Source organism: Netta rufina (assembly GCF_964035555.1).
Source record: "Netta rufina genome assembly, chromosome: 9".
NCBI classification, from domain to species: domain Eukaryota; kingdom Metazoa; phylum Chordata; class Aves; order Anseriformes; family Anatidae; genus Netta; species Netta rufina.
The window spans coordinates 12,485,366-12,507,824 of NC_140132.1; the positions used below are offsets into that span (position 1 = coordinate 12,485,366).

The window sequence follows — 22,459 nt, forward strand, 5'->3', positions numbered from 1 at the left end:
GGGCTGCAGTGGTGGGCAGGTGCCAGCACAGTGCACGCTCACAGACACCGCCTCCCACGGGGGGTAAGGATCAGCCCCTGACCTCGGGACCAGGCCATTGATGTCCCCCTGATGTCCCCTCTTGCTCCTCAGCACTGCCCTCTGGGTAGCAGCAGGGATGCTGAGAGGATCCACGCATGGTGAGATGGCTCATTGACCTTTAAAATGTTTGTAATTAAGAGCTCTGTCAGCAGTGACGTCTGTCCTATAATTCATTAAAAAAAAAGCCCTTAAATAAAGCCATTAAATAAAGGGGGCTTTGGGAAAGCATGGGCGAGTTCGTGGTCCTAGAGGCACCGAGTCTGAATCCTGCAGAAGTTAGAGCATACATTGGAAGCCAGCAAGGCACGCCAGCTCAGCAGAGCAAAGGCAGCATTAGAGGTAGGAAAAGAGGTGCTGAGGGTGTCTTGTGGCCCTAGGGCTCAGTGAGGAGCAGCTCTGTAGGGAGTGCAAGTACAAGTCACATAAAATGAGTGTGCAAACCCAAAGGAGTTTTCTACGTGGCACTTTAGTACGTAAGCAAGGCACAACTGACATCTAGTAGTTCTTCAAATCTATTTAATTTCTAAAGGAACAAACCCCATAATTAAGAGACATAACCTATTTTACCGTCTTCCCCCCTGACCTGGTTAAATAACCTCTCACGTGGGTGCCCTGGAAAGTCAACTAGGTGCCGAGGTGCTCAAAGGCACAGGGACACCTGCACGAGGGCAGCAAGGCAACATAATTGCTTGGCTAAACCTTGGGAAACTACGAGGAAATCCCAGAAATTCTTCTTATTATTATTTATTTATTTAAATATTATTTTATTATTTTTATTTTATTTTTAAACTCTGCCAGGGTTTTTCAATTACTGCTGTGGTCGCCTTTGAAGGGCAGATCCAAAATCCGGTAAAAAGATAAACAAAATAAAATATCCATATCAAACAATAAAAAATAAAAGACATGCCCATAAAAGTGATTGCATCCCTATAGTTATGAGGTTAGGCCTGGAGTTTAAAGTGCAAGAATAAGAGCTTGTTCTTGGACATGTGCAGCTCCAATATGTTCTACATGAAAGCAGTCTGCAGGGAATTTTACAGTTTGAATTTGTTCAGAGACACAAAAAGTACAACACTAACCCCAAAAGGTGGTTTGCTAGGGCTTCTTTGCAGAGCAGAAGCTGAAGGGCCTAGAGACAGGTAGAGCTCAAACAAAAAGGAGCAAAGCCTGGCAGAGGAAAGCCCGTTCCTCGTGCCCGCATAGCTGCTGAACTGCCCTGAATTTTCCTAGTTTGGGAGCCAAAATAGAAGTCTCCACTGAGGTTTGGTGAAGGTTTACAGAAGGCTCAGGGCTGTACTCATGCATGTCAGGCCAGGCACGCAGAGCAGGGTACAGCAAAGGTGACGTGAATGCCACTGACCTCCTGCCAGCTGCTGCCAGAAGAACTCCAGCCTCTATTTTGATGGCAGTTCTTGTTGCAAGCTGAGGTTTGTTTTGTTTTGTTTTGTTTTGTTTTTTTGGTTTATGAACTATCTCTGGAAATACCGATGTGTCATTTGAGGAGAGGAGAACCCATCGCATCTCCCACGAGTGCTATTCTGATTTATAGTCCTTTCCCCTGGCTGGAAAGCAAGTGAGCCACATGGCCTGGGCAAAGGCATGTAGCCAGACGGGAAGCATGGGGCTCTGGAGATGAGCTTGCCAGTGCCAGAAAGGGGAAGAAGAACTGCTGCTGAGCTATGGGGATGAAGCCTTTAGAGCAGTTTTCTGTATCATGGTGAAACTGGAGAGCAATGCCAGACTGCTCACCCACAAGCACTCCTCTTCCAGCTGCACCGGAGAGACAGGAGGACACCAGGCGGGTTCTTGGGCACCGGTGGTGACCACCTTATTGCTGTTGGATGTGGATGATTCTACATTTCTGGTCTGGATGGGTGCATGGAATCTAGTTACAAAAATTTCTGTGTTGCTGCAAAAACCCTACAGCGTTTAACTTGGACTTGTCCCAGAGGAAATGGTACTTTATTCGAACACATGATCAGCCAGAGTAGTGGGATAATGAATGCGGGGTTAAAAGGAATATCTCCACGTCTGGATACATCAGTGCTTTAGGCAACAGGAAAATAATATTTTAAAGTTAGAAGACATAACTGTGTAAAAAGGCAGGCCCCTCTTATGCACGGCTTGTGCTTGTAGTCAGGCTCAGCTATTTATGCTCAGGCCCAAGATATCCCATAGCTCTGGGGTCTCTCCAGCACTGGCTGAGGAGCTCCCTTGGGCTGCCTGATTTTGCTGGGGCTGTCCTCTGTCCCAAACACAGCCATATCTCAATGTCACCTTTCTTTTTCCATCTGCAAAGCTGGCCTTTTTCATATGTTGCTTGCTGGGGGCAACAGCAGAACAGATCTCTTTTCCCTCAAAAGTAAAGGCTCAGATACTTGGTCGCTCCCCACCAGCCATTGCAGCTGCGTGCTCCATACCACAGGCAAGAAATGTTGCATGTGAACAAAAATGACATTGCTGAGCCCACCCAGCTCTCTGCTGCAGAAAGAAGGGGGCAAAATCCACAAGTTTTGCTCTGGGGGCAAATCCACAAGTTCCTCCTCCTGCTGGCAGCTGGCTACGTCTGTGCACAAGACGCAGGGGAAGGATGAACCGTGCCAGGGCTGCAGGAGCTCCTCGCAGCCCATGTGTCCAGGGTTGTGCATGTGGAGCATGGAGCCAGAGGAGATGTGAGTGTGAACAAGGCTTCTGCTGCTCAAGGGCTGAGGACACCTTGTTCAAGAGGGAGCTTTGCCATCAGCCTGGGAGGAAACAGGTTCGTACCACTAGCCAGGGGCAGGACACTGGATGAATCTTCTGATGAAGATTATGGGCGCCAGATGTTTTTCAGCTATATCTCCCTGGCAAAAAAAAAAAAAAAAAAACAAAAAACAAAAAACAAAAAACAAAAAACAAACAAACAAAAAAAAAAGAAACAAACAAAAAAAAAACAAAACAGAAAACACCACAAACTTGAAAGCAGCCACCATAATAAAGTCACAGGAGGGAATCGAGAGACAGAATGTGACAGAATGTGATTGCTGTGTCTTTGTTTCTTTTGGAAAGCAGGCTAAAAATACTGCGTGCCTGGCTGACAGCTCTGTCACAACCAGCAGCTGGCACCAGGAACACAGGGCATCTCTTACACCATGTCACAGCCTTGCAGCTCTTCCTTTCCAGCTATCAGAGCCATCAACTTTCCAGCTCATCCCGCTGCTGACCGGCTGCCAGGCTAGCACTGAGCAGTAGCTAACATTGCATCTTGTCTTTCAGATTTGCCTTCAGTTTCTCCTAGAGCAACTTCCCTAAACATTTTGTCTAATTGCTGCCATGGCAAAATGGAGGGAGAGTCTTATGACCAGCATGTCTTTTGACTAGTATATGGCCCATGTCATGCTCAGGCATTTGGCTCTTGATTTTTGGCTCTAGGAAGGTCCAGGTGCCATTTTGGCAGCCTGAGGGCTGCTGCAGGACATGTTGCTGTGCCCACAGAGCTCCACATCCTCAGCCCCTTCCAGTACGGTACCTCTGCTGCTCATCCTGTACCTCTTTCATCATAGGACGCCCTGAGGCTGGCTCGTGTGCTCCTGAGAATGATCGCATTGCTGATCCTGTTCATTTATGGCTTTTCCATAACAAAGGTATGAAATCATTTTGAAATGCTCCCTCAGAAATGTGGGCATGCTTTGAGGCTGGTGAGCCTTCACCGCCTGCAGGCGTGCAGCTGAGGATGTGTCCCAACTGCGCCGCAAACCATCAGCAGTTTTAAAGAAAAGAAAAAATTTATTATGAGCCATCCAGCCAGAGCTTGTCAAATCCTCTCACCTGGCGGATGAAAACTCTTTATCACTTACAAAAAAATGCCAGTAGTGTACAAACCTTGTGGCCCTCGCTGGCCCAGAAGTCTTGCTGCAAGTCTGGCAATGCCTGCCAGTCGCTGGTGTGACTGCAGCACCAGCTGTGACGATTTTGAAGGTATTGATGCTCCTTCCTTCCATAGCCCATGGGAAGGAAAAATGGACACTGAGTGTGGTGAAACAGTTTGCTGGATGTAAACGAGAACTGTTGTGCCTGAGCAGTGGACACTGGTACCTCCAAAACCAAGCTTCCAGCCTGGCATAAAGTACAGCATCACCAAACTCTTCTTGCACCTACCAAATGCAGCACACTTACAAACATGGAAAACCACTGCATTCATCAGCCCAAAGCTTCAAGTTCAGAAGCTCACAGAAGCTTTCCCAGCACCCAAAATCTCCTTTGCAGCCCTCCCTGCTGCAGCTGCTTGGTGCTCCAAGCCCAACACAGAAACTCAGGAGCTCCTGCTTGCATGCTCAGTAAAAGGACTGTGATCACAGCCAGCTGATGGACATGCAGGGCTTCCATACAAACCTGGGGTGGAAAGGGCTGGTCAGCTGCCTGGTAGATGAGGTGGGAATGGCGAGGGGTTGCTCTGTCCCGGCTGAGGGTGAACCCCGAAGGGCAGGCAGGCTGGGGCCCAGCTGGCACTGCGAGCTGGTCTCTTGTCTCATTACGCTCAGAGAGAGGCAAACAGGATGCGTCTGGCAACGTTATGAGACTCCTCTTTTAGTGACTCATTTCAGGAGAACAGCTTCAGCGAGCAACAACTTTGCGCTTTGCTGTGATTGCAGAGGGTGTGAACTAAAAAAGAAAAACAAAAATCGAAGTCGGGTGAGCCTGGCTGATGGCAGAGGCTGTGCAGCAGCGGGCTCACTCTTGTGCCCGAAGCCAGGAGAGGGATGCGGTGCCCGTACACCAGGGAGCACGCAGAGAGGAAGCAGGACCTGGCTGGCTGTGTGGCACGCGTGGGAGCAGCAGGGAGGGTTTCAGCACGGCCATAAGGATGTCCTCCTGCCACGCACCAGCCCTGGGACTTGCCCCAGTGGGGCTGGGCACAGGGAGCCTCCACACCCAGTGATATCACCCCACACCAGGAGGGTGCTACCAGTCTGGCCAGTCTAAAAGGGAAGTCCTGATGTAAAAAGGTGGTGCTGGGGTGGAAATCTGCAGGAGGTTTTTCACCATGGTGTAATTGCCAACCTCAGGCTGGGTCAGGAGGGAAATGCAGGAGCCTGCATTTGGGGGACCGATGGGAATTGGGGGCCAAAGCAGAAACTTCCCCAGTGTCTCTGGTCTGTCCTTGCAGGGGCTGAAAGCCGAGAGAGGAGAAGCCAGCCTGACCGTGCAGTGCTTCAAGCACCTCTCGTGATGCTGCACTGCTCTGGGCAAAGCCACAAGAGCACAGGGCCTCCAGCACAGGGCCCTGCAGCAGGGCTGGTAAAAAACCCACAGCATCTTTGGCAAAGGCTGCAGAAACCTCCTCATTTCCAGACTGCATTCAAAGGCAGGTCATTGTCTTTCCCCTTAAAACCTTAAAGCCATTTTGAGCACCTAGAGAGTACCGCTAGCCTGCCCAGCGTGGCTTTGCTCTCTGCTCGCTGCCTACACACACTGCTTCTCTTTCTCAGCCTTTTCGGAGCGCTTCACGGGCTGAAGACGAGTGCCTGCACGGCTTGCTGAGCGGCAGCCCGGGCTGCTGCTGCCCTCTCCTGGCTCCGGGGCTGCCGCCGAGCCAAAAGCTGAGTTTTTCCAAAGAAATTCCTGTTAGCAGGGGTGCAGCTCGCCCCGGGGAGCCGCTCCTCGTGGAGCCTTGCAAAGAAGCACCGAGGGCTCGGGAAGGGTCCCGGCAGCCTGGACCCGGCTCCCTGCCCCCTTCCGCGGCTGTGGGTGCCCCTTCCTTCCCTTTTCAAAGCGTCTTCGCAACTTTTCCTGAACTTTGCCAATGCAGAGAGGAAAAAGACACATTGTGGGGACAAGAAGCCCTCACTTTCTTCCCAACGTGAGCCCGGGAGGAGGCGCTTTCCTTCCTGCACGCAGTCCAGCTGCGGCTCCTGCTCTGCAGCACGGTGCTGCTGTGTGCCTGGGAACCTGAGCACAAACGCAGCCGCATTTTGGGGACCAAAGGTCTTTCTGGGTGCCCTGTCACTTTATGCTATGGGTCCACGCAGTGCCACGGGGGCCAGGAGCCGAGGATGGGTATCCACGAGGTGGTGCCAGACCGATGCAAATGGAGCTGCGTCCCTCCTCACCCCTGGGGATGCTCCTGGGGGTGTGTGCTCCTCAAGTTGCCTCACTCACATTATTGCTGTGTTTTGTGTTTTGTTTTTTTTTCCGGAGCTCCTCACCTTGAAGTTGACTTCTCAAGTGCCGCCGCTCACTTTGCTGCAGGTGCTTAAAAGCCGAGTGAAGCCAATCGTTTTAAAACCGAGTGCTTGATGAGCTGGGGAAGAGAAGAGCTGCCTGGGATGTGGCCCCGGGCAGGGCCACCAGCAGGCAGCTGCACGCCAGAGCTGCAAAGCCAGGGAGCTGCAAAGCCAGGCTTGGAGCTGGCTGAAGCCACGGTGCACCTCCAGGCTGGGGCAGAGCTGCTGCTGGCTGCACAGCACCTTGGGGAGACCTTGCCCTGGGGACCTTGCCCCTGAGGCCTTGCCCAGGGCACAGAAACACTTCCTGCAAATGCTTTTCTAGTAAGGGATGGAAAACTCCATTGTGGGCTATTAAATATGAAGTTCCTGAGCCACAAAAAAAAAAAAAAAAAAGCTAGTCTATTTATATGCCCCTCTGTAAAATACATTGCAGACCTTTGGCTTTCTCTACTGCTTTTTGGACAGATTCCAGTCTAGCTATATCCATCAGAGATGGGGAGAGCAAAAACGCACGCAGTAAATAATGGATGTGCATAGGGCCGTAGCGATGCTCTCCCCTGTATGGTCCCCTCTTTTCCAAAAAATCATTAGTGTGTGCCTCACATCTGAGCAGCTTTTGAGCTATTTACCTGGTGAAACCAAGCTCTTACCCTGTGGGAGGAGGCAGGTGGTGCTGCGAGGCACTGGGGCAAGTCTTGGGGGTGAACGTCGCTGGGGATGCTGTGGGATCATGACAGATGTGATGGGGCAGGAGCTTGGAAAACCAGAATCTGCACTTCTCTGTGTGCTTACACCTGGGACTTCAGAGCCATGGGGTGCAGCCCGGTGCTCTCCGCATTGTCAGTGCTGGGTGCACCCCTTCCTGCAGCTGGTCCAGTGCTGCTGAAGCAGTGTGAAGTCGCTGGAGTCTTTCCTGGTAGTCACATCCTGACACGTGCGGCGCTCACTCGCTCACTGTGCTGCTGGGTTGAGGTCCTGCCTCCTGGGGCCAGCTGCTTCCCAGCTGCCCGGCCAGCAGTGCTGCCCGTGCCCTGGTTTTCCCTTGTTCTATCCCAAGCTCCAGCGCTCGGTCTGCTGCAATCCCTGTTAAAATGCGATTACCGGGCATCAGCAACTGGAGCTGAGATCTTCAGCAAGAGGCTGGCTTTCCACAGCCTGGCAAAGAGCACGTGCATCTCTGTGGGTGTCTGTGTCCTTAGGGCAAGGCACTGTGCACAGAAATTCCCCCCTGCCCAGGCCCTTGTGGCCAAATGCCTCCTCCAGGAGGGGGCTCAGCCTGCTGGTGATGGGAGGAGGATGTGCAGCAGACCCCAGGCAGTTGGGGGCTCTGAAGGGAGCTTGGCCCTGCACCTTCCCACCCCCATTGTCTGAAGCATGGAGCAGCCCACTTTGACATTAGATCTGATTTAATAGCTTGGATTAAAGCCCTCCTGATGCTCCTTCCCTCTGGGCTGTCTCCCCATGTCTGGATGGCTGCAGCTGAGCATCACTTGGAGGATCCCACAGCACGCTTGCATGCTGAAACACCAAGGCTGGTGCCATGGAGCTCTCCAGGCAGCATGAGGAGGTGCCTTCAGGGACTAAGCAGCCCGTTTAACTCTGTGGAAGGCTTTGTGCAGGTTGCATTGATTTTGCTGGCTAACTTCAGTGAGCTCAGGGCCATCTCAGCCAGCACTGCTGGGGTGGGAGACGTGGCTTCATGCATGGATGATGTGGGGGAGGCATCGTGCCCTGCAGCACCCACGCAAATCACAAATCCCAGTCCTCAAGTGACAAACGAGAGGCCCCAAGTTTGATTTACGTGGAGCAGTTTATTCAGCTTGCCAGCTGCTAAAAGCCCAAGGTGAAGCACTGAGAGCTGCGCTCTGGCTCCTGGTGCCCTTGGTGGGGTCTCAAGTTTCCGGGGGTGAGCAAAGGGGACAGACGCTGCCCTACCTCCCCTATGGCAGTGCTCAGGAGCAGGCTGTATTAAATCAGTGCCCACAGGGGAGAAACTGGCCCAACTCGAGCGGATCCCCTAGCTGGACATGGCTTTGTGAAGGTGCTGTGAGCCCTGGAGATGAGGCAGGAGAGCCAAGCACAGAGGCTTCACCCCTCCTCCCCTATTCACCTCCAAGTGGTCCCAGGGGCCTCAGACACAGTCCCCACACGTGGTTCTGCCTCAAAAGCAGGTGGAGAAGCCCACCCATCCTTTTCCCCCCTCCCTGGGTAGCCCCAGTCCCCCCAGCAGCGGTGGCCCTGCCACCAGCTCACGGCACACGCCAAGCACAGTGCTGGCAGACAGGAGGAACAGAAAGCAAGATCCTTTATTGTACACAGTACAGAACGTAATGCAGCTTTGCAGGAGATACATAGCCCTGCTCAAGTAAAGGTTATTTGAAATCAGTCCTCAGATTAACCCCTTCCTGCACCGTAGACCTGCCACACTGAGCAAATGCTTACAGCTGTCCCCAAGGTGCAGCTCCCGCGATCCAATGCTTTCTGATGGCACGGGCCACTTGTACATCACAGGGATAGCAACCAAGCCTACTGGGAGTTAATCTTCATACTTCCCCGAAAAAAAAAAAAAAAAAAAAAAAAAAGAATGACTCAGTCCAAAAAAAAAAAATCCAAACAAAGCTAACTAAGGAGGAGAAAAAAATTCCTATACAGCATTTACAACAAAAACATGTAGCTGGTGGGGTTACGCGTATATGAGAGGTGGAGGAGTACGGGGAGCTGCAGTGGGTAGGGGGGCCCCACAGCCCAGCCCCACTGTGCTCAGAAGGGAACGAGGCTGAGCTCTTGCCCTTTCAGTCTTGGACCCCCCCCAGGAGCAAGGACTCGAGCAGTGAAATGGAGTGGACCAGAAACTTCAGTGCCGTGGGGGCACGTACATGGCCGGGGGCAGCCGGGGTAGCTCCCCATGCACTGCCAGCTGCCCAAGGGCACAGCAGCAGGGCTGCAGAAAATAGCTTTGCCTTAAAATACAAAAAAAATCTACAGGAAAAAAAAAAGTTTAGATTTTTTTTTTTCCTAAAAACATTCCAAAAAAAAAAAAAAAAAGGGGGGGGGGGGAGGAAGATTGTGACACTATCTCCTCCCCTGAAATTAAACCCATCGCACAGAGCCTGAGCTGGGGAAGAGAATTGAGGGGGACCCAGGAAAGAGGGCGGGGGGCAGGCTAAGGGACTGTTACATCGGAGAGCAACACTCGAGGGGAACGAGGTGGGGCGGGGAGGTGTTGTCCAGGAAGAAGGCAGAAGGCTGCTCCAGCTCGGGGTGGGACACCATGCACATCAGCCCTGGGGCACGGGCACGGTGTGCCCCCAGCCCGAGCCCCCCCAGACACCCCTCGCCTGTGCAAATCGAAGCCCTTTCCAACACACAAGGCAGCTACGCATATTGTGATCGATGCAAAGCAGATTGTCGTGACAATTCGCTACACAGTCACACCGTCTAGACCAGTCTCACGGGCGCTGCTGAAGCCATCGGCCGTCGCTTGCTCATGAGAAACGTGGCCTGGGTCAGAGACTTGGTGTTTAGCTCCCCTCTCCCCAAAACACCTCTGGGATGCCTGGCGGGAGGTGCCAGCCACGGGCAGTCCTACGCACTAGCCCTTGGACAGTAAGGTTGTGGACTCAGCGCTGACACACACCGGGGCTTTTAGCTTCCTCCAAATTGCGCTTACAGGTAAAGGCCAGTTTGTGTGTGCGCACACGCGTCTCATCTCCTTTTGTGTTTTGTTGGTGTCGGTTTTTGTTATATAAGAAATGGCAAAAAGTATTCTTTACAAAACCATTGCCCTTATTTGCCCAAACCGGAGGTGCTAGTGCTCGTCGCTGTGCCGGCCGGCCAAGTCAGTAGGCGAAGCCCTCCGCGTAGGGAAGGCCGCCGCAGTGATCCACCTCCAGGAGGTACGCGGGGCTGTCCTCGAAGTGCGTCAGCGGCAGCGTGTCCTCCTCGTTCACGTGGCAGTCGGGCTCCGCTTTCAGGAAGGGGCGCTGATTGTCGGGGTAGGCCATCGAGAAGAGGGCGTCGGGGTCGCACACGAACTTGTAGACATACCGCTCGCCGGCCACCTGCAAGCAGAACAGGCATCAGAGGCCGGGAACGAGAGGCTGGGCTGGGCTGGTACTGGCATTGCCCCTCCTGTGGCACGCCAGGACAGGGGAGTGATGCTGGGGACGGCCACCCCTAGGTGGGCACGGGGCCACTTGCCTTCTGCATGATGCCCTTCTCGTAGTAGTAGCGCAGGGAGCGGCTCAGCTTGTCGTAGTTCATGGCCGGACGGTTCTTCTGGATACCCCAGCGCCGTGCCACCTGGAGAGCAAAAGGCCACAGCCATGACAGCTCCAGCCTGTGTCTGGGCACAGGTCCCCCCTGAAAACTGAACCCCACAGGCTCTGCCCGCCCTGGGATGCTGCTCAGGGCCTGGAACCAGGGCATGGCCTCACCCCGGCCCCTCTGAGCCCAGCCCACGGGTGATGGGCACGAGAAGCACTCAGGCGGTTCTGGCTGCCACAACGCAGCCGGCACGGAACCAGAGGCTGAATCAAAAGACGTTTGATTTGGGGGAGCCTGCCAGAAAAGCTGCTTCACCGCCGCAATTTCCATGCACGGCGTAACAGACATTACGGGTAATTACCCACAGCACACGGCTCGGTGCCGCAGCTGCTTTCAATTGCTTCCCAAGCAGCTTCTTCCTCTGCATCACCCGTGGGTGGGGAAGGGGCTGCCCCCCACCCCTCACACACCCCATACCTCCTCGGGCTCGATCAGCTTGAACTCCATGCCGCGGCCGGTCCAGGCGATGAAGTGAGCGTTGGCGGGGTCGTCCAGGAGCGTGACGAGGAACTGCCAGAGCTGCAGGGACCCCCGCCGCTGGTAGGGAGGGCCCTCACGGTACAGGGTGGGCTCCTGCTTCACCTTACCTGTCCACAGCGAGACAGCCGGCTCAGCCCCGGGACACGGGGACATGCTCAGCCCCAAGGGCATGACCGGGCCAGGGCACAGCAGTGACGCTGAGCGGCCTCTGAACCCGGTGGCTCCTCTGTGGGCACCCCTGGGTGCGAAGCCTGCCCCCGCTGCCCCTTGGCTGGCTGCTTACCCTCCAGTCTCTCCGGTACCACACACGTGTCATCGAAGTACAATCGCGTGTCCTTTTCATATGAAAATCCTAGGGGAAAGAGCCCTCCCGTTAGCAAGGGGCCCCTGCCCCATCCTCACGACACCTGGCTGGGCCCAAGCCAGCTCAGAGACCCGGTGTCCCACGGCCGGGAGCTGCCCCCTCCGTGGTTATTTCTGGCCATGCCGTCGGCTTCGTTGCCATGTCCGGCTAGCTGAGCGCAGCACAGATCTGTCCTCCCCTCACCCCAAGGAGCTGGAATAACCAAAACCCTCTTAGCAGCTATATTGGGCATGTTATCCCGGATTACACGGGGCGGCGCGTTGCTCCCATGCCCTCACAGTGCACACCCAGTGCCAGGGCGCGAGATGGATCACGTCCCTCACAGGTGACGTGGTGCTCCTGGTATTTTTGGGGTGTCCCGTGGCTCTGCCAGACCTGATTGGGTGGTGGGAGAGGAACCACGGGGTTTGCCAGCAGTGCTGGGGACCTGTCCTTAGCTACTGGGTGGCCATGAACCTTTCTCACCTCTGAATCAGCCCCGGGGAGACAGAGCCCATGCTTGGCCTGCACCAGGGGATGCAACAGCACACGGTCCCCAGGAGCTGAGCCCTCACCCCAATCCCATCCCTGCCCGGGGGGGAGAGGCTTGGCACAAGGAAAACCCTAAAACCTCGGGCACAGAGAGACCCTGCCAAGGCCCTCGCAAGGGACAGGATGGAGGGCTGGGGAGGGACACGGCGATGCGACCCATCCCGAAGTTCCCAGCCCCGACCCAGGAGGCACACTCACCGTCGTGGCTGCTGGGGAAGACGCCCCCCCTCATGTACGAGGACTGGCAGTTAGGCACTTCTGCAAGGGAGAAAAGGCAGTGGTAAGCCTCACAGCACCGTCTCTCCTGGGCATCTTGTCCCTCCCCAGACTGCCTTGTGCCACCTCATGCCTATCTTTGGGGAGAAAACGGTGTAATTTACATGGGCGGGGGGCACTTGAACAACCACGGGTGGCACAGTCCGCATCAGTGCATGTTTCCACCAAATTATTTGGGCCACACGCTAAGGGAGGCAGCAGGAGCCCATGAGCAGCGTGGGGTTTCTGGCTGCCTCCCTCCCCTGCCATCTGCTCGGCTGCACCGAACCACCTCCCGCCAGCCTGAGGTCACAGTATTTTTAGGCCCTAAGGCGCTTAGAGGATTTTCCGTGATGCTGGTGGGGTTCAGCACCAGCCACCAGAAACTGCAGCAGGGTGGGCACAGGCCCTGGGGACACCCCCTGCTGCACGCAGGAGCGCACAGTCACAGCGTGCAGCGTTTGGGGAATGCCTGCGTTGCCCCTTTTAAAGAAAAGAGGGGGAAAAAATAAAAAAGACAACCCTACAGCACCGCTGTTCCCTGCCTGCACGGGGCACAGATCCAACGTCACAGCCCGCCCCACTTGCCACCTACCTGAGTCGATGCAGTAGTCCCTGGGCTCCTGCTTGATGCCCATGGGGGACTGGAAGCTGTGCCCGGGGGGGGCAGGCAGGCTGGGGCCGGCGTGCTCATAGAGCGGGTCGTGGTACTCCTGCTTGAATCCCTGAGTGGGGTGGGGGGTGGCAGGGCCGACGGGCTCCGACAGCTGCCGGTGGTAGACGGGGCGGCCGTCCCCGGGGACGGCAGGCTGCGGCGGGAAGGGGTGGCAGGGCTCAGACATCTGCCTCTGAAACCTGGGGGAAAAGGGACACGGCGTCACCGAGGGGTGGCGGCAGGCACCACGGGGGCACCTGGGGTGCATGGGGTGACTGCTGATGGCTCGGCCAGCGGGACACCCGTCTGCATCATGCAGTAGGACCACGGGTTCCCCAGCCAAGGGATGGGGACCCTCAGCTGGGTGAGCAGGAAGGCACGGGGGGCACCCCCGACACACACCTTACCAAGGATGCTTGGATAAAAGCACAGGAAACAAAACCAAACCCCCGATAATTAGAAATAAACCCAGCCTGGAGGCAGTGGGGTGGCATCATGGCGAGGCAGAGCCGCGGGGCCCGAGGACGCTGCAGCCCTGCAGGCGCTTACGCAAAGCCAAATCCCCTGCGCAGCGCCGCAGAGCCAGCTGGCTGCTAATCTGCTGGGATTAAACCTCGCGCGGGGCGGCGGGAGCACTATTTTCAGCCAGAGGCACCGGTGCCCTCCGCCCAGGCTCTGTGCTACCGTGGGGGTACGGGACCATCCCGAGGGGGTGCTGCTGCCGCATCCCCTGCCCGGCCCAGCACCTTGAAAGGCGATCTCCGCGCGCCCGGTCCTTTCGGGGCCGCCGCACGCCATTTGGCTTTGTAACCAGATCCCCCCCAGCTGACGGGCTGGGATTACTCCATTTCCGACCCGCGTCCCCCTGCCCTTCCTGAGTGAAACCCAAGCCCCGTGCTGGTATGGCGCTTCCAGATGGGTCACGGCCAGCCCCCCGCATAGCTCGAAGGTCGCCCGGAGCCGAGCTCCGGGCCGGGGCCAGCTGCTGCCCCCCTTTGCTTGCAGAGGGATGCGCGTCCTGGGCACCCACTGCATGCCCCAAGGGGACACCCCAATGGCACTGCCACAGGATGAAGCCACAGCTCGATGAGGAAGGGAAGCAGGGTGTCTCCCTTGCAGCCCAAAAAATCCTCCTCTCCCCTCTCCAGATCACCCCAAGGGCAATGTGACACCCGTCCTGCAGCTGGACAATGAGGGTGAGTGGCTGCAGCGCCAACCCAGGTGGGAGAAAGAATCAGAAGAAATCCCTCGCACCAAGATGGCACCCAAAATCCTAATATGGCTCAGCACACCGAGCCAGCCAGTCCACTGGGGGGCCAGGAGATCTCAACAGGAGGATTCACAGCCTCTGCCCTGGGCTGCTGGTGCAGCAGCTTTTTGCTCCTCGGCCACATCCCGGTGCAGAGCGCCTTGCACACAGCACACCAGTGGTCCCCCAGCCCCACAGCACCAGGTTGCTAGAAGCCCCAAAACACTGCAACCCCAGCAAGGGGACGAGGGGCCGGGTGTCCCACCTCCCTTCCCCACAGCTGGAAGGCCGCCGATCCTTACCTGTGCTCTGCGGGGTATTGGTTTTCCGACATCATCTTTGGCATGTGCATGGGCTGGTGAGGCGGCCGCGGCACCGCGAAGGTTTGCTGCCTCTGCTCGTGCAGCGGGCGCGGGGCGGGCACAGCGCTGCGGAGCGGGGCCGCTGGGGCGCCATGGGCAGCCGCCTGCACCGCCGGGGCTGGCAGGGAGGATCCCGGCTGCGTGGGGGACACCGGCGTGGCGGGCGGCGTTAATGGCTTGAACCCAGCGGGGGGCTTCCTGTCGTAGGCACTGCAGGGGGCAAGAGGGGACGGTGAGGATGGTGCTGGTGGCTCCGTGATAAAGCCAATGTGGCCGGGCGGGTGGCATCCCCAAGGGAACCGCAGTACAGCCCTCGCCCTCCCTGCACCCACAGCTCGACCACCCCTCCGTTCCCAGTGCCACGGGGGACCCCAAATTCCTGCTGGCTCCAGTGCCGACATCCAGTGCCATGGGGGGCACATGTTGATGGGATGCTCCCTGCCACCCAGCCCCATCTGCTGGGCTTCTGAGAGGGTGCCAGAAGCAGCCTGTGCTGCCTGGAGGGGTTTCGCCTCCGGCGACCTACCAGCAGTTGTAGAGGCACTTGTCTCCATAGCTGGCACAGAGAGCCTGCTCGTGGCTGCAGGCTGACAGCTCCGAGGAAGGGCTGTGCAGCTCCCGCTTGATCTTGGCCGGAGGTGGGGCGTGCAGGACTACTGGAACGAGAGAGGAGAGGAGGAGGAGGAGGAGGAGAAGGAGGAGGACACGGTCACTGTGTGTTCCCAGCCCTGGTTCCACCGCCATGGATTCTGACCCAGCGCGGGAGCAGGCGATGGGTGCTGCCAGCCCTGGGGAGCATCCTCTTGGGTGCTGGGGGTTCAGATGCACAGCCTCGGGGCCAGGAGCATCAGATAACCACACCGCAGCAGGCTGGAGGCCCTGCAGGTCCATCCTCCCAGCCCATACGTGCCAGTGGACCAAGCTGTGGTGGCAGGGAGGGCAAGGTGCCACCAGCACACAAACCCCACAGCAAGGGCACCCAGACCCAAACCCCTCCCGCGAGGGGCGATGAGCCTGGCTGTACAGCATCACGCTGCCCTCTGCCCAGCCCCTCAGCTGCTGCATGCCGTGTCTGCAACGAGCCCAAGCTCTGTTCCCACCACCACCTTCGGCAGCTTCGTGGTTTGAGTGGGAGATGCAGGCAGGGAAAGCTGGCACGAGCTCTCTTGGCTCCAAAGTAGCGGGGCAGAGCTGTGGCGAGGAGCGGCAAGCAGCCAGCTGGCAGCCCCGCATCTCCTGGGCGCAGCCTCGTGACCAAGGGGACACAGCCCCGGGACCACCAGGGGACAGCGGAGGAGAGCCATGGTGTTACGAGTCCGAGGGGCAAACGGGCTGTGAAACTCCAAGACATCCACCCCCACAGCACCGCCAGGCCCACTCACTATATATATAAGCGTTTTAAATGGGGCAATATACACTTAACCTCTTAAATCTAAAAGCGGACGCTCTGGGAAAGGGAAAGCGTGGCCGAGATCTTTACCTAAACCATGCCTGAACCGGAGAGCCAAGACCAGTCGGAAGTAGAGTATTAGCTTCGTGAGAAGTCTAAACACAGCCCAGTTACGCCAGAGAGGAGCGAATAGCTCCAGGACAACTGTTCACAGCTTGCCAGGTAATTAGCTGCTCCCCTAATTTGTCAAAACCTTTAAAGAGCTGCTGATCCTCCCCCAGCCCCCCCTCAAGCAGCCCAGCACAGCTGGTACCAAGGGCATAAAAAACTCCAGGGAGTATTTGAAACACGAAGCCCAGGCTGAGCAAACACAGCCCCTACGCTCCCTGGAACCCCCCCTGGAGACAAGTTTCCCCCCCCCCAGCCCCTCCCCAGGAGCGAGGCCAGGCTGTTCCCGAGCATTTCGGGTGTTAACGGGGGCCAGCACAGAGGCTGTGAAGCCCAGGCACCCCGCGAGGCACGGGAAAGCAGAGGGGAAACTTGCTTTGGAAGGGCTCCAGCTGCCTATCACGGGCATGTTTCTCCCTAACAGGCTCCGTGTTGTTCGAGCAGGGTTGTTTTTCCGCCAGCCGCACAATGGGGTCTGGTTATTCATTGAAGGAAAAAAAAAAAAAAAAAAAAAAACCTCTCGGAGCGGGCACCACCCTCCATTCACAAACAATTTGGAGCGCTCCATTCATGCGGTTGGGGAGAAAAAAAAAAAAAAAGACAGAAAGAAAGAAAAATTTCCCCAGAGCTTAGCGCTGCCATTCAAGAAAAGGGAAACGATCCTTCAGATCATAACAGAGACCAGCTGGCTGTGCCGAGCAGCCCGGACTTTGTGCAACGTTTGGATTCCTTACACAAACACCGCGGGGCTGGCCCGCGCTGCTCCTCACCACGCTGCCTTTCCGCCAAGTTCATTCAAAGCCCAGGCGATTGTGCAAGGCGCTGGGGCCGGAACGCCCTTCGGCGAGAGCAGGGAGCGAGGAGAAAGACAAAATAAACGCGGGCGGCCGCTCGGGGAAAGCGTCACGCAGCCACGGCTCGCACCAAGCTGCCTTTGGGTCCCCGGCCCTGCTGCTCTCCTGCCCCAGAGTCCGAGCAGCCCACAGGGCCTGGTATTTGGGTTTCGGTTCCCTGCTGGCAAGGAAGAACATGCCACGACTGACATCGGTTTTCCAGGTGCTGAGTGGGAAAGGTACACCCTGCCCCAGCAGCCGGTGCCACAAAGGCATGGCAGGAGCACAAGCACTCCGAACCTCTTGGTTCCTCCGCTCCTCGCTGTAATTAAAAGCTAAAAAAGCCAACGGAGGGAGCAGCCCAGAGGCTCACCCGTTCCGGGACTTGGCCACGTGGAGGGGACACCCCAAAGCTGTTTGGGGCTGCCAGGGCTTTGAGCCTTGAGGCCTGATTTGGATGGCACGCGGTGAGCTTCGAGGACAGCAGCTCTGCTGCTGCTAGCACCCGCTGCCCACGGAGAGGGGAAGTGACTGAAGCCCCACTCCCAGCACAGCCACCAGCTCGGGGACCTCAGCACCCACTCCAGCCATTGCCATGGGCACCAAACTCTCTGCCAGCCCCTGCGTCCCACTGCGCCCGGCACCGCTGGAGCAGGACGCACCCAAGGTCACACCAGGAGAGGAGCCAGAAATAGAAGCTGTGCTCCTGCTTTCCTTTGTTTAAACAATCCTTCCTCGGAAACAAGCCTCCTTCTTTAATTTCGGCGTGTATGAAAACCCACTCCACACCCTGCTCACCACTTTAGCTGCAAACCATCCCAGCAGGGGGGCAAAAGTCCCCAGGGACCAACCTCTCCCCCCAGAAAAACTAGGGACACCCTTCAAGACCTTCACACCTTGCGCCTGCAGGGGAAAAAAAAAAAAGCCTCTCAATGCTTGCTTTCCACAACACAATCCTATCTCTCCCTGGTTATTTTAACAACTGATCAAGATACTACACAGCATGCACATATTCTTCTCGCCAGGGCACGAGGACAAGGGACACAGGACAGAGGACAAGGGACACAGGACGTGTTAGTCCTACACCTGGTGAGGTAGGTGGGTGGCACGCACAGCTTGCTCATCCTTGCAGGAGGATCTGCTTCTCCAGCAATGTGCCTGTCCCCACCAGGAAAATTACCCCACCAGGCACGGGAGCTGCCCCTCCGCCTGGATGCCCCCTGAATACCCAGAGGGCAGCTCTGGGGAATCCCATATTTCCTGGGTGGCTTAAAAAGCACCAAACCCAGCCTCTCGTGGCTCCACCAAGGGCACCAAGGACAACACACACTTTACTCAGAGGAGCCCTACTTTCCCCGTCCACATGGACACATTTTCTCCCCATCACAAGAGGCTGCAGGCGACGTGCTGCCCACCACCCGTGCATGTCTTGTTGTCAAATGCCAGCTCCGAGCCCGTTCCTGCAGAAAGCCCCAACCTGCGAGCAGGCGGCCAGCAGGCTACATGGGGGCTCAGCAGGGTGCGAGCAGGGCTGCAGCTCGGAGCGCCACCAGGACCTGGCCCAGCACACGTGGGCCACAGGCTCAGAGCTGAGCGGGACCTGTCCCTTGCGGTTCCCCCACTGCAGGTGCTCTCAAGCACTGTCACCCCCTGAGCTGTAGTGCTCATTGGGGACTCCACGGGGGAGCTGGGCTCCCCGTCTCCCTGGGCAGAGCACCACCGTGCCCCCCAGGAGCTGCTGTCGAGCCCCACAAGCCTCTGTGTGCACGAGCACTCAGCCAAACTCCCCGAGCCCAGCCCAACAGCAAGAGAAAGCTCTGCTTTATCTCCCCAGGAGAGTTCAGGAAGGTTATCGGAGCGGGAAGTCACGCAGGGACATCGCCTTCCAAGCGACATCATCACCGGGGCTGCAGAGGCCGAGCAGGTTAAAAGAACATTTAAAAGCCTCGACCAAATGCTTTTCCCTCCCTGCATCGCCCAGAAAAGTTTGTCTCCTCTCCCTGAGCTCTTCAGGTTACAAGGAAACAAGAGACTGCCAAAAGGCACTGGAAACAGCTCCAGCTCTCCGAGCCGCCCTCCCACGCACGCTGCAGTTTGCACTGCTCCGAGCAAGAGCTGACGGGCTGCACCAGGATGTCAACAGCGAGCCGCGTTTCTGACTCCGGGCTTGCCTTTTATCTCAGGGGAGAAGGGGGGGAGAAAAAAAAAAAAAAAGCGCATCTGAAACTTGGGCTGTCTGGAACAGTTTAATGGCAAGCTTCCCACTCAGAAGTAATCAAAGGGCAATAATTAACATGCGTTTACTGTAGTATAAGATACTCTGCTGCATGCTGTGACAAAGCTGGAATGAGAAATCTGTTCGACTGCAGGCTAAATTTGATTTCCTTTAAGTTCTGCGGCTGTCTGGTTCAGCAGCAGAAGGCAGCTAGGAACGCTAGGCTGCTACTTCTGCTCTCCAGGTAACAACCCAACACATCCCGACCCCCTCCAGCCCTCAGTGCCAGGACTGTCGGCACCGAGCCTGGTGCAAGCCCGACACACCATTAACTGCACACCAGCCCCTGCCCTGGCCGCTGACTGGTTTGGGCAATGAACCACGACTAGGAAAAAGCTCGCTCTCTATTATGCAATTCAAGAGGGACTGCATTTTCACTGGCCTCCTTTTTTAAACGTGCTTGCTTGCCAGAGATTAATGCTGCTTAAAGCAGCTCAAGTTTCACCGCTCAGGTCTGCTCTTGCCAACAGCGCTAGGCCAGGACTGCAAAAAGCTCCAGAAACTGCAGAGATTGTGGCTAACCAACAAGCCCAGCACGGGCTCTCCCATCCACTTGAAAAGGAAAAGCAGCATTTATAAGCAAATCAACGTTACTAGGAACAAGCAGCGAGTCTCAGAGGAGCCCAGAGATCAGTTAGAGATATTTCCATGCGGTTGGCTGTAGTTTTCCCCGTTATGAGACGCAGGGAACTGCGAGCCTTGTCTTCGTGAGCCCAAGCAGCGCACACACACGTGCTTTCTCCCCAAAGGCAGAGAGCTTCAGGGTTTCAGATTCGGCAGCAGCCGCTCCCCGAGGAAGCGACCCCAAAGCAAGCGCGATGTTTTGCACAGGCACCTCAACGCTTCCACCCCCGAGAACAAAAGCCGTAAGCAGTACTTACAGTTGTCAGACTGGAAATCTGGGACAAATTGTTCGTCGTCGGGGACCTGAGCTAAAAAAATTAAAAACAAAGGTTTTGTAGCACTTTCGGTCCTCAAAAAATGCTTGCGCACAGATTTTACATGGCAAAAGGCGGAGGTGAAGACTTGCCTTCAGCTAGCCAGGCCTCTTGGAGCTGGCTGAGATCCTGGAACAGCTCTGGAACAGAGTGAAAGACTCAGGCACTCGACAGAAAAATAAATAAAAGGGCCGCTATTTGCCGAATTCTCTCTCTAAGCCAACAGGCCCAAGGAGAGCTGTCTCCTCAGGACCCAGCGAGGGCACAGGGACCCGCTGGCAGCCCCGCTCACCTTCCGAGTCGTGGGCCAGGTCGGTCTCCAAAAACTTCCTTTTCCTGTCGGACCCCAGCCGGCCTCGGCCCTCCTCGGTGCACGACTTCTGCAAGGACGAGGGCGTGAGCGGCCCGGGAGGGGGGCAGCCACGGGAACCCCCAGGAACGGGGGAAATTGGGCATGGGGCAAACTTACCCCGGGGCCCATGAAGGGAACCTGCTGGTCATAGAAGCCATCCATGGTGCGGGGCAGGCGGACAGAGCCCCCGGCACGCTCAGCATCGACAGCAGCCCGGGAAGGGGGCTCCCGCCTGGGCTCCGGCAGGTGCGAGGCTGCGGGGTAAGGGGGCGGATGGGGTGGGGTGGGGTGGGGTGGGGGGGGGGGAAAGCGGAGATCTCAGGACCCGTCCCCGAGCTCTGCCACCCCCGGGGCTGGCCGGGGGCCGGTGCGGGCCCGCCGTAGCCCCCCGCGTCGTGATGTCAGCGGCTTTCTATAGAGCCCGCCGTGCCATCAGGCGCCGCGAGCAGGCGGCCCCCAGCTCCCCGCTCCGCCGCTCGCTCCCCCGTTGGCCCCCCCCGGCCCCGCCGGTGCTCGGCGCTGCAGGGCCGCAACGCAGCCGGGCCCGTTCCCACGCCGCCCCATTCATAAACTCCGCCCCCCCCCTTCCCCCTTCCCCCTTCCTCCTCCTCCTCCTCCTCCTCCCCCCACCCCCCCCCCCAACCTCCTCCCCCTCCTCCCCTCGCAGCCGCGCGCCCCCCGCCATTCACCCCGCGCCATTCATAAACACCGCCCCCGCCCCGCACCGGGGCCGGGCCCCGCGGAGCCGCTCGAGCCGTCGTGGGGGGGGGGCTCACCCGCTGCAGGCAGGGCCGGGGCCGGGCACCCAGCACCGGGGCTGAGCCTTGGGAAGCTCCGCTCCTCGCCCGGGCAGCGGGCACCGCGCTCCGCTCTGCGCCGGCCCCCAGCCCCCGAGCGAGCGGCCCCCGCCGCGCCCCGCCCAGCGCCGCTTGTTTACCCTCGGCACCGCCCAATGGGGCGCCGCCGCCCCGGCTTCCTCGCCCTGCGATTGGTCGGAGCTCGTCCGAGAGCCCGCCCCCTCGCCGCTCCCAGGGCCCCATTGAGGCCGGCGGGGTGGGAGGGGCGCGCGGCAGCCAATGGGCGCGGCGCGCTCTGCGTGGCCCCGCCGAGGCCGTTTTTCATTCATAAAAAAATAGAAAAGGGGGAAGGGGCCGGCGGGCGGGGCGGGGGCAGCTCGGCGCTTAAAGGGGCCGCCGCCTGCACCGGGGGGGGCCGAAAGGGGGCACGGGGTGGGGTATAGGGGGCGGGGGGGACAGCCCCATGGCCGGATCCGGGGTGCCCTGAGCACCTGCCGCGCAGCCCTGCAGTTGGGTGGGCTGCAGGCCTCAGGCTGCCTGTGGGACCCCCGCATAGCGGTGGGGATGCTGTGCCGGGGGTCTCTCCCTGCAGGAGGGGGCTCCCTAGCAGCCCCCTGCCGTGAGCCTGGCCCGATCCACTCTGACTGCCCGCTTTTGCTTTCTTTCTTCCCCTCCAGGCAGCCTGCAGCCGAGGCTGCCTTTGGGAAGGAGCCTTTGGAGGGGCCGGTGGGGAGCAGTTCCCACCCGGGTGGGCTCTGGGGCTGTGGGGAGGGCAGAGCAGGAGCAGGGGCGCCCGGGAGAGAAGGTTTCTCTGCAAGTGGGTCAACCCCCCCTTGCCAAACAGACCTGCGGCTCTCATACAGCCCTCCTAGGATTGCCAGGAGCTCGGCAGTCTGGCAGCTGTGGGTTGCTCGTATCCCCACCGCAGCATTTCCCGGCCAGGTGCCTCGGTTTCCCCATCTCTCTGCAGCCGGTTGCACAGCAATCTGCTGCCACGCTCCACGACCTGTGCGAGGCTCCGCTGTCGTTGCAGAGCAAGGCTGAGACAAGCCCCCATCGATAGGGAAGGGTAAATGGAGGGAGAGCTCAGCAGTTGCTGTCTCACTGGACTGGGGAGGAGTGGAGCCTCCTGCCTGCATCCCAGAAGGGTGCCCAGACCTTTGGGAGTCTCTTTGCATGGCGTGGCCCTGGCTGCTT

General features: G+C 57.8%; 1 protein-coding gene across 2 annotated transcripts; it reads right to left on the reverse strand.

The window, feature by feature from the left end:
- Positions 1–8,574: 8,574 nt before the first annotated feature.
- ETV5 (ETS variant transcription factor 5) lies at positions 8,575–21,362 on the reverse strand. 2 transcript variants are annotated; one of them, XM_084292325.1, is made up of 13 exons: positions 21,242–21,362; positions 20,583–20,719; positions 20,406–20,493; positions 20,206–20,253; positions 20,057–20,107; positions 15,036–15,162; positions 14,450–14,719; positions 12,839–13,098; positions 12,187–12,246; positions 11,377–11,445; positions 11,031–11,200; positions 10,488–10,589; positions 8,575–10,348 (listed from the first exon to the last, which is right to left on the reverse strand). In XM_084292325.1, exons 2-13 carry the CDS (start codon positions 20,625–20,627, stop codon positions 10,127–10,129), a joined length of 1,512 nt encoding a protein of 503 aa, XP_084148451.1. In that variant the 5' UTR covers positions 20,628–20,719; positions 21,242–21,362; the 3' UTR covers positions 8,575–10,126. The 2 variants fall into 2 exon arrangements, with proteins under 2 accessions (XP_084148451.1, XP_084148450.1); XM_084292324.1 differs by having other exon boundaries at positions 15,036–15,165.
- Positions 21,363–22,459: the final 1,097 nt, after the last annotated feature.

Excerpts from the sequence above, each read along its gene's own strand:
- ETV5 (XM_084292324.1), bottom strand. The coding sequence starts at position 20,627 with ATGGATGGCTTCTATGACCAGCAGGTTCCCTTCATGGGCCCCGGG. Across the intron at positions 14,720-15,035 it reads AAGTGCCTCTACAACTGCTG|TGCCTACGACAGGAAGCCCC; the intron begins GTAGGTCGCCGG and ends TGCCCCCTGCAG. Across the intron at positions 10,590-11,030 it reads AGCTGATCGAGCCCGAGGAG|GTGGCACGGCGCTGGGGTAT; the intron begins GTATGGGGTGTG and ends TTTGCTCTCCAG.